The sequence below is a fragment of the Dendroctonus ponderosae genome, unplaced genomic scaffold (genome assembly GCF_020466585.1).
Source record: "Dendroctonus ponderosae isolate FM_Combo_2020 unplaced genomic scaffold, Dpon_F_20191213v2 Dpon_F_20191213_11, whole genome shotgun sequence".
Lineage (NCBI taxonomy): Eukaryota > Metazoa > Arthropoda > Insecta > Coleoptera > Curculionidae > Dendroctonus > Dendroctonus ponderosae.
This window is the reverse complement of record NW_026017213.1, coordinates 5291034-5302709: the sequence shown is the minus strand read 5'-3', so window position 1 is coordinate 5302709 and position 11676 is coordinate 5291034. Positions and strand designations below refer to the sequence as shown.

The 11676-nt window shown below is 38.4% G+C and overlaps 1 protein-coding gene across 2 annotated transcripts in view; it reads right to left on the bottom strand.

The window, feature by feature from the left end:
• LOC109534246 (facilitated trehalose transporter Tret1) overlaps nucleotides 1-11676 on the bottom strand; it is a 24943-nt gene that overhangs the window by 2527 nt on the left and 10740 nt on the right. Inside the window, exons 1-2 of one of the 2 annotated variants that reach the window (XM_019899842.2) lie at nucleotides 6774-7367; nucleotides 2831-2998 (exon numbers count right to left, since the gene is read on the bottom strand). In XM_019899842.2, the coding sequence (XP_019755401.1) occupies nucleotides 2831-2998; nucleotides 6774-6891 (286 nt within the window). In that variant the 5' untranslated portion in view covers nucleotides 6892-7367. Of the gene's footprint in view, nucleotides 1-2830; nucleotides 2999-6773; nucleotides 7368-11676 lie in introns of those variants that run through there. The other variant, XM_048662739.1, reaches the window with a different exon arrangement.

Here is an 11676-nt window from a genome sequence, read left to right as displayed (position 1 = left end):
TGCTTTTTTCGAGAATAATTTTTTTTGCGCTGCTGATGCAATAAAGTGCGTCTCAGGAAAAGTTCCCCTAGAATGCAGGTAAATGGTACGGTAATTTGACCAGAATGGGATACCAAGAAACTTGACCTGCCGGTTTGCAGACAGTGGGCAATTATGCTAATGAGAGTACGCATTTCAGTTGGTCAGGTTTACCCTCAAGGTTGAGTTACTTGGAACATTTGACCACAGAACCATGACACATTCCTCCTGCTGGTTAACTAGATTTTAATGGATTATGAGAACTGGGGTTTACACAGCAGCGCTTCTGAACGGGTGTATGCATGAATCAGGGGAGTTTTGTCTTCGGTTCTGCGTAATTTAGCAGGTCGATGTTCAAGCTTCTTGTTGCTCGCCAACTGGGCGAGGTGAGAAGTTTTTTTTTCTACCAATCAGCGGAGGAAGACCCGATCTTTAAGCTCATAAAAAATTGTTAGATTCCATCCGCTCCTGAGGTTTGGAGAATTTTCCAAAATCCACCTTCAACAGCGCCTTGAGTCCGGCCATTTTTGACCCAATATTTACCAAGCCCGCAAAAATGAGGGTTTGGTGCGATTTAAATGAAATTTTCAAGGTTTCCAGATCAAAGTGTCTTCGATAAAGTCCCGGAATTACAAATCGCGAGTTGCTCTAGATTGAAAGTTATGATTTTTTGAAGCTGACGGTGCAGTTGTGTGGAAACGTTGATTTTTGGCCCAGTATTTACGGTCTGCAAAAATGAGGGTTTCGTACAATTTAAAGGAAATTTTCGGATTATTCAGTAGATTAGTAGATTCAGCGACAGTGAATTCTATAAACGCTATAAAGACTTTGAACGTGACTGTTTTCCCCGAGGCTTGAAGATTTTTCAAAATCAACTTTAACGGCATTTTGAGCTCTGCCGAATTCAACGTTCAAACTTACTTTGCTCACAAACCAGACAAGCTAGGAACTTCCCTTTACTAGCCGTATGTAGGTGAAAATCGCCTCTACCAAAGCTACAAAAACTTTTCATATTTCTCTCTTCGTTGAGGTTTGGCAATTTTTCAAAACTAACGTCAACCACGTAATCGGTCGTGACAAATTTCGCCTGCTCATGTTCAAGCCTCAGTTGCTGGTAAACCAGCCAAGTTCAGAAACTCCTTTTTCAACCACTTAATACACAAAAGTCTCTTCTATCAATGGTATAGAGACTTTGTATTTTTGTTGCTTTTTTAAGGATTTACACATTTTTAAAACGAACTTCTTCTGCGTATTTTGTCCTGGCAAATGTTGCAAGTCACTGTTCAAGCCTTAGTTGCTCGAAAACCAGCCCAGTTAAGAAGCTTATTTCTTCATCATTTCATAGGGAAAAGTCGTTTCTATTAACAACATAAAGACTCTGGATTTTTAGAGTTTTCCTGAGATTTTGCAATTTTTCAAAACCAACGTCAACCGCGCATTGGGTCCTGACAAATTTCGCATGGCAATGTTCAAGCCTCAGTTGCTTCTAAACCAGCCAAGTACCGAAACTCCTTTTTCAACCCCTTAATACAAGAACGTCAGTTCTATAAAAGCTGTAGAGACTGTGTATATTTCTCTCGTTTCGTATGTTTGGTAAATTTTCAAAAACCGACCTCAATTGCCTTTCTGGTTCACACAAATCTCACAAGTTAGTGTTCAAACTTTAGTTACAGCAAACGAGAAAAGCTGGTAAATTTCTTATTTAACTGGCTAATAGAGCAAACTTTCTTCTGTAAACTCGAAAAAAACTATGTAGATTTTGCGTCTGCCTGAGGTTTGGCGAATTTTGAAAAAAAAATCAATTGCGCCTTCAGTCCTCACAAAATTAGCGAGCCGTTCACACCAGACGAGTCCAGAAACTTTTTTTCTACCGATTAGTGGAGTGAAGGCCCCTCTATAAACTCTGGAAATTCTTCATGGATTTTCCACTTTGTTGAATTTTCTGGATTTTCACTTTAACTTTGCGTTCGGTGCTTCCAAACGTAGCACGCCGTTGTTTAAGCCTAAATTGCTCCAAAACCAGCAGGGTCCAGAACTTCATTTTGTCATTAATTAGAAGATCAATTAATCTTCTATAGACGCTACATCGAGTTTGATGAACCTCTTTCCTTTTAGAGGCTTGACGAATCTTCGCCCTCAGTCGGTGAAAGTTAAAAAACTTGATTTTCTAGCACAAGTTTCTCCCAATGTGGTAGAGTTCAGACGTTTTTTTGTGGGTAAATTAGCAGGACAGAGTCGCTTCTATAATCCTTCACCTCGGTTTGTTGGTTTCTTCCTTTCTTAAAGTTTTTTTGGAAATAGTAGAGAAGAATTAGGACTTTTACAGACCCGGAAAAGAGTTGGCTGGTTCGTTTGTTCACACCTACAAACTCCGATTTCCAGCAAAAACTTCTCATGTCCCGCATAAATTAACCAATGAATTAATAATGAATCAAATAAAAATGTAAACTAACAGGATTCGAACATAAATTGAGATGATATAAGCGCGTGAATGAAAGGCGATGAATACATGAATACATCATGAAGGTGGAAACTGAATTAGCATTAGTATGTTCATGAAATATGCTTGATTAATGGAATCGTGACCAGTTTTGCCGCATTGTTGCTGGCCTTTTGCACTAGAAGAAATCAAAAATCATTATTTATCAATCGATTGAAAAGTGGCCAGGCATCAGATCATTGATCCTGCAGCCTGCGGCTTAAATTGATCGCATTCCACGCATCGTCCTAAGAACGCAAACCACGCCGAAGGGATGATTAACATAGGAAAACCTGTCGAGATTCTTCCACATTCTCTTCAATCCGAAATTACCTGCTAAAATCGGTCCGGAAACCGCTCCCAAAGGAAGAAAGGACGCAAGCATGGCCACTTGCGTAGTGGACACTGTGTGGTTGAAAGGGTTCTCTTCGGTCTGGAATTTGGGGATAACTGGAGAGGTCCATGCTACCGATAAGCCTCCGGTAAAGGCCGTTAGGTATGCTGAAAAAAAACAATATTTGTGTCATTAAATGCGCAAATGACCCGTTTTCTGCACGTGAAAGCAGGGGGAAACCCCAGATGCGCTTGCATATTTACTCAAGCTTTAAGAAGCACTTAAATTGTCCTTAACTGGAATTCTTTGTCGTGATCTGTTCGTCTGCCGTTTTTCTTTCAATAAACACAATTTTTTGCGCACGCTTTTAAGCGGTCGTTACTCTACTTATCTAATTAACTGTCCTTAGATGTCTTCAACCTTGCTGGTCCCATTACATAAGAATCAGCAAATTAGTGGATGAATTGCCGGCCTCCATCAACCATTAAAATGCTTCCTGTATTGAAATTGTGTGTTGTTTACGCCAATTTAAATGCCTAATAAAACACACTTGGTTACTGGCTCTTAAAATTCCCTTTGAAGTGCTGTTTTCTACACAATTTTGCAGTTTTTGCAGGCAAAGCTTGATTTGCTGTTGGAATTTGGCATGTTCAGCAGGGGGATTTTCGAAACTTCGCTTTTCACAAATAGAGCCAGATAGAGGAAAACGGTTGTCTGTTATGTGTGGGCAAGCCGGTTTCAATTGCGTGCTTCCTAAAGACATTTTTAATTTTTTTCCAGCCGAGTTGTCTTATTTTGCATTTTCAATCGGGGCACTTTCAAAATGTTTTTTCTCCTAAGTGGACTTGGGTAGATATTTGTATTTTACCCCTGTAAATACGGTAATATTTGCTCCATTCGATTCAAAAGTCCCCGTTTTGTGAGAGTTTAGAAACTTTTTGCAACGCACTTGAAATTGCAGGTTTCACTTTAGTCTGTTTCCTAGGTAGGGGTACCTTAAAAAAATCGTAACGTTTACCTCAATCGCAATAAAAGAATAGTTTTTACTGTGTTAAATAGAGCGAACTTTCTTCTATCTATGCATAAAGTTTCATTTCAGTCGAAGAATTACCCAATTTTACAACTATTTCAAACTCAGTCGGTGTCTTGAATGGAGCGCACTTAGCAGGCCTTTTTCAAAAAATTCTTCACTTATATTTGGATGGGACTAGAAAATTGCTACTTTCACTGTTAAATAGCAAAAACATTCTTCTAGCCACGGGTAAAATTTTGGATTAATCGATGCATTATTAATTTTTGCGCGATTTTTGCAAACAGGCATCGGTGTATGGAACGTAGCGTACTTAGCAGGCCTTTTTCAAAAATGTCGTCACTTCCATTAGCGTCGGAATAGAAAGTTGATTGAAAGTTGAAGCAAAATCTTCTTCTATCAACGGATAAAGCTTTGCCTTAATAAAAACATCTGAACAATTTCCGACTCCTAATCGGTATATTTACCGTGACTTTCGCAAAGGCAGGCCTACTTTCAAAAATTACTAGCTTTGCTTTGGGCTGGAATAGAACGAAAGATTTTTCTTTTACATATAGAGCGAACTTTTGTTGATACACCAATAAAGTTTTGGATTAATAGGCGCTTTCTCAATTTTGTTACAGAATATTTCAATCTGCACCGCACCATAGTTGGCAGGTCTATTTTCAAAAAAATCCAGCTTCCCACCACACCGGAATACGTAAACATGTTTAAGAGTCTTAAATAGAGAAAAAGTTGCTCTATATACTCAGCTAATTTCGCCTTAATCCGTGCTATTTTTCATTATTTTATAATTTTTTCAGACGAACTCTATTGGCGCATTGAATGTAGCAAGTTGGCAAACCTAATTTGAAAAATCCTCACTCGCAACTGACCCACAACAAATAATCCACTTTCATACCGTTAAATAAAGAAAACTTTAATTTATCTATTCGGATTATTTGGCCATAATTGGCGWGTTTCCCATGTGTGTAMATTTTTTTCAAGTCATCTTCTTATTGAACGGAWCGCGYCAAGTTRGCAAGTATACCTACTTTCAAAATATTGTCGCTTATAATTGCGCCGAATGAAAAAACTGATTTTCACACTGTAAAATCAACAAGTCTTTGCTTTATCTATATAGATATTTTTCTCGTTTATCGGAGTTTTCCTAATTTTTTTACAATTTTTACAAGTCAACCAGCTATTGGTGAATTGAAGTTAACAAGCAACTTTGCACTTAACCGACTTAACTTTGCTTTGGGCTGGAATAGAACGAAAGATTTTTCTTTTATATATAGAGGGTACTTTTGTTGATACACCAATAAAGTTTTGGATTAATAGGCGCTTTCTCAATTTTGTTACATAATATTTCAATCTGCACCGCACCATAGTTGGCAGGTCTATTTTAAAAAAATTCCAGCTTCCCACCACACCGGAATGCGTAAACATCTTTAAGGGTCTTAAATAGAGAAAAAGTTGCTCTATATACTCAGCTAATTTCGCCTTAATCCGTGCTTTTTTTCATTATTTTATAATTTTTTCAGACGAACTCTATTAGCGCATTGAATGTAGCAAGTTGGCAAACCTACTTTGAAAAATCCTCACTCACAACTGACCCACAACAAATAATCCACTTTCATACCGTTAAATAAAGAAAACTTTAATTTATCTATTCGGCTTATTTGGCCATAATTGGCGTGTTTCCCATGTGTGTACATTTTTTTCAAGTCATCTTCTTATTGAACGGATCGCGCCAAGTTAGCAAGTATACCTACTTTCAAAATATTGTCGCTTATAATTGCGCCGAATGAAAAAACTGATTTTCACACTGTAAAATCAACAAGTCCTTGATTTATCTATATAGATATTTTCCCCTTGATCGGAGTTTTCCTAATTTTTTTACAATTTTTTCAAGTCACCCAGTTATTGGTGAATTGAAGTTAACAAGCAACTTTGCACTTAACCAACTTAACTTTGCTTTGGGCTGGAATAGAACGAAATATTTTTCTTTTATATATAGAGGGTACTTTTGTTGATACACCAATAAAGTTTTGGATTAATAGACGCCTTCTCAATTTTGTTACAGAATATTTCAATCTGGACCGCACCATAGTTGGCAGGTCTATTTTCAAAAAATTCCAGCTTCCCACCACACCGGAATGCGTAAACATCTTTAAGAGCCTTAAATAGAGAAGAAGTTGCTCTATACACTCAGCTAATTTCCCCTTAATCCGGGCTTTTCGCATTATTTTATAATTTTTTCAGACGAACTCTATTGGCGCATTAAATGTAGCAAGTTGGCAAACCTCCTTTCAAAAATCCTCACTCACAACTGACCTACAACAAATAATCCACTTTCATACCATTAAATAAAGAAAACTTTAATTTATCTATTCGGATTATTTGGCCATAATTGGCGAGTTTCCCATGTGTGTAAATTTTTTTCAAGTCATCTTCTTATTGAACGGAACGCGTCAAGTTGGCAAGTATACCTACTTTCAAAATATTGTCGCTTATAATTGCGCCGAATGAAAAAACTGATTTTCACACTGTAAAATCAACAAGTCCTTGCTTTATCTATGTAGATATTTTCCCCTTGATCGGAGTTTTCCTAATTTTTTTACAATTTTTTCAAGTCAGCCAGCTATTGGTGAGTTGAAGTTAACAACCAACCGTAAACCCACCTTCAAAAATTCGTAACTCACAACTAAGCCCCAGTAAATAGATAATTGGCTTTAATACTGTTCAATAGACAAGGCCTTACGTTATCTGTCCAGATAATTTTGCCCCAATGGGAGTTTTTCCAATTTTTTTCCAATCAACTAGCTGTTGGTGAATTGGAGTGGATATTTATATGGAACTGCGAAGCTTTTTGCGGGCAACTTTAAGTTTTAATGGCATTTGTTCATTAATATAAAGCTAGATCTTACCTACAATAACGCTCAGGTACATAAAAAACGGCTCCACAGGGTTTTGGGGTTCCTTCGTCGCACCCTTCGCGCCGAACCACTTGAAAACCCGCGAAAAAACCTCAAACATCTTCACCATTGTTGAACGGAATCACTGAGTCTGAGAGCAAACACGACGCCCAGTCAAGAGAGCGTCGGAATATTAAAAATGCAAAACGCTCATTAAATTATTGTCAATGGGTGTATAATTGGTACCCATTGGTAGTCGAGCCGGAATGCAAGCACAACAATGTGTTTTCCGTATAAAAGTCCGGTACCACTCGCGTCTATGAGGTCACAAAGAGTCCACCACACCCTAAGTGGCACTGATAAAAACGCGGGTTTTTTTGCACCCACAACTTTACATTCGCACGCTGTTGAATTTTTTGTGCGTTAAAGTCCAATGTGACTATGGTTCGGCGCTGCTGCCCAGCCAGAACTGGTTACCACAAGAGTCTGCTTCAAACGGTCATCCTGCTGGCTTTATGGCTTTGATGGACCCTGCGATGACCCGCAGGAGCGACCTGACCGGTTTCAAGGCCTTTCTTCAGCGTGCGGATATTTACATCAGGTGGACAAGTTCCCTTCTGCGAGCTTTCACTTGGTGCAACTGGGAAAACACACCGGAAACTTGCCGAAGAAGGCGACGACGCTTAGAAAGATTGCCCAGAAGACCTTCAACTCGGCCAGCCCGAAACGGTTGCTAGATTGCGGTCTAGATTTTGACCTTTCCTAATCCAAGGATTGAGGAAGTGGCACATAAAACAGCCGCTGAAGATATGGGCCGCATGCAGCGACAACGGCAGTTAAACAAAAGGTTAACAGGCGGAAATCAGAAAAAAATCGAGTGATAAACTATGCAAAAGTACACATGCAAACGTATGTGTGCAACGATATCCGGATCTGATCGGTGAACTTTCGCTTTGGCTGGTTTTTTTTCGTAGGGCATATTGCTGATGCTGAAGTCTTCATGTTGAACCATAGTCCTGGAAAAGGACTATCGAAAATGTTCTTAGGACTGACTGGATATTTCGAACGGTTTCGGAGATAAACGCTGTTTAACATCGCGGAAGACTTGAAAGATATTTTTTCCCCTCTCCTTATAGGTTAGGTATTCGTAGTGAAACCCTACGGGAAAAAACAGTTCTTAAGACAGACCATCGAAAAGGTCCTAAGGACTGATTGGACATTTCAAACGGTTTGGGAGATATCAGCTGTTTTTTGGCGCACCACCGAATAGAAAAAAATTTTGCTTCTACCTATTTAGAGGTTAGGTCTTATTAGTGAAACCTTGATGCCAAAACTTAGCTTTTGAGGCGTGGAATCGAAAAGGTCCTAACAACTAATTGGATATTTTGAACGGTTTTGTAGATATGAGCTTAATAAACCCCGCCGAACACCACAGAAGTATTTTCTTCTATATTTTTAGAGGTTAGCTATTCTTATTAAAAACTTATTGGCGAAAGAAAGTTCTCGAAACGTACTATCGAAAAGGTCCCGAAGACTAATTAGAAATTTAGAACGGTTGTGGAGATATAAGCTGTTTAAACACCGCGGAAGACTTGGAAAAGATTTTTGCTTCTATCTCCTTAGAGGTTAGGAATTCGGAGCGAAGCCTTCCGGGAAAAAAACAGTTCTTAAGACGGACTATCTAAAAGCTCCTAAGGACTGATTGGAAATTTCAAACGGTTGAGGAGATATGCTGTTTCAATTTCGCGCACTCCCGAATAGACACAATTTTTGCTTCTACTTCTTTAGAGGTTAGGTCTTATGAGTGAAACCTTGATGAAAAACATAGCTTTTGAGGCATCGAATCGAAAAGGTCCTAACGACTAATTGCATATTTCGAACGGTTTCGTAGATATGAGCTTTATAAACCGCACTGACCACCATGGAAGACATTTCTGCTGCTATATCTTTAAAGGTTAGGTATTCTTACTAAAAATTTATTGGCCAAAGAAAGTCCTCGAAACGTCCTATCGGAAATGTCCCGAAGTCTAATTAGAAATTCAGAACGGTTGTGGAGATATAAGCTGTTTAAACACCGCGGAAGAATTGGAAAAGATTTTTGCTTCTATCTCCTTAGAGGTTAGGAATTCGGAGCGAAGCCTTCCCGGAAAAAACAGTTCTTAAGACGGACTATCTAAAAGGTCCTAAGGACTGATTGGAAATTTCAAACGGTTGAGGAGATATGCTGTTTCAATTTCGCGCACTCYCGAATAGACACAATTTTTGCTTCTACTTCTTTAKAGGTTARGTCTTRTKAGTGAAACCKTGMTRAAAAAACATAGCTTTTGAGGCATCGAATCAAAAAGATCCTAAYGACTAATTGGRTATTTCGAACGGTTTCATAGATATGAGCTTTATAAACCGCGCTCACCACCATAGAAAACATTTCTGCTGCTATATCTTTAAAGGTTAGGTATTCTTAATAAAACCTTATGGACAAAAGACAGTCCTCGAGACGTACTATCGAAAAGGTCCCGAAGACTAATTGGAAATTTAGAACGGTTGTGAAGATATAAGCTGTTTATACACTGCGGAAGACTTGGAAGATATTGTGGTTTCAATCTCCTTAGAGGTTAGGTATTCGTAGTGAAACCTTCTTGAAAAAAAAACAGTTCTTGTTACGGACTATCGAAAAAACCCTGAGAATTTATTGGAAATTTCGAAGGGTGTTGGAGATATAAGCAGGTTAAAATTAGTGCACTCCCGAAGAGAAGACATTTTCGCTTCTACTTCTTTAGAGGTTAGATATTCTTAGTCTATTCTTATGAGCAAAAGATAGCTGTCAAGATTCACTATCGAAAATGACCTGAGGACTATTTGAATATTTCAAACAATTTCGGAGATTTAATCTCTTAGCCTTGGACATTTTCCGAAAATTTGACATTTTTACTTAAATTTAACCCTAAATAATTTTCATAAATCCCATGAAAATAGGGAAAGAGCGCGAATAGCTCTAGAGGAAAGGTTCTTATGAAATTTTCACCTACTTTCACTACTTAAAAAGTACAATAGAAAATGCGCTTTAATTTAACAAAAATACCTCTATCTCTTTAGAGCTTATGAATTTCGCTTGACACCTGAAGGAGAAACGATAGCCCTCGAAACGTTCTACCAAACTGGTTCTTAGGTTTTAATTGATATTTTTCACCGATTCAGAGATAAAAGCCGTTTTATATTTTTCCGCTCAAATTCTACTCTGATCTTTTTGTAGGTTAGGAAGATACGATAAAGCACAATAAGAAAAACAAAGCTCTTGATAGCTTCTATCGAAAAGCTACTAATGATTTGTGTGATGTTTGCCACATTTTCCGCGATATACTTGAAAAACTGCAATAATTTATGAAATACAGCTCTATCTTTTTAGAGTTTATAAATTCGCTGACGCATGATGAGGGAAGGGTAGCTCTCGGAACGCTCTATCAAACTGGTAACTGGAGTTTAATTGAGATTTTTCATCATTTACAAAATAAAATCAGATTTGTTTTTTTGTTCAAATCTCGTTGGAGGTTAGGAATTTCCGATGACGCCCAATGAGAAAAGCTAAGCTCTCGATAGTTTCTATCGAAACAGTTCCAATTATTTTTTCGATATTCCCCCTCTTTTCCGAGAATATAATTGAAAATGTACGAAAATTTGCCAAAAACCGATTTATCTCTTTAGAGGTTATCAATTCCGTTGCACGCCAAAGGAAAACATAATTCCTAGCGAAATTGTTCTAAGGACTCAATCGATATTTTTCACCCATTCCGAGAAAAAAGCAGTTTTGGATTTTTTCGCCTGAGTTCTTCTCCTATCTCTTTTGAGGTTAGGAATTTTTGATAAAACCCAAGGAAACTAACGAAGCTCTTGACAGTCTCTATCGGAAAAGTCCTAATCGTTTCTCACTTAATTGCTACCGTTTAAGAAATATAAAATAAAATGTGCAATAATTTAACAAAATCAGCTCTATCTCTTTAGAGGTACCCCTTATCTTTATCTCTTAACCCCAGGTATCTCTTAACCCCAGAGGAAAACATAATGCCTATCAAGGTGTTCTATAGATTTTGTTTCATGCTCAATCGATATTTTTCACCCATTCCGAGAAAAAAGCAGTTTGACATTTTTTTGCTACATTTCTGCTCCTATCTCTTTACAGGTTAGGAATTTCTAAAAAACGCAACTAAGGTATAAAAGTCCTCGAATGGGCCATCGAAAAGGTGCAGGCAACTAATAGGATATTTCAAACCGTTTCGGAGATATACGCTGTTTGAACTCGGCAAGCTCCCTAAAGGAGTTTGCTTCCATCTCTTTAGAGGTTAGGTATTCCTAACCAAGCCTTATCAAAGAAAAACCCAATACTGGTTATCCAGAAGCTCCATGCGACTGTTTCCACCCACTTCTCGCCTCAAATAATATATTCGCCCCGTTTCAGCCAAAGAGTGGTTTCCAGCTCGGTTACTTTGAGGTTACTCTGAGGTTACTCTTGTTAACTCAAAATGCAAGTGAAGGGGAAAAACGCAAAATCCCTAGAAGCACCCCAATGTTCATCTGGCGCCAAGGCGTCCCGAGAAGGGCATTAATAGAGCGAAATTCGAAATGAAAATCTCATACATATTCATGGGAGCTCGGAGGCCGACGGCGTTTTTCAGCTTTCCAGAAAAAGCGTTTTCCATCCTGGAATCGGGCGGGAAAGGAAATTAAAGTATTCGCTAATCAATGAAGGAGCCACGGTCACTCGCTTTGAGGAAACTTTTCCCAATTTAGAATGCCCTTTGAAAGTTAAACCGCAATTTGGCTGCGGCTTTACTTAGGCAAATAACGTCGCAAACACCCAAACAGCTCTGGTTTTACAACGTGAGTTAACACAGGAAGTAGCTGGAAACTCCTGGAAATCGGT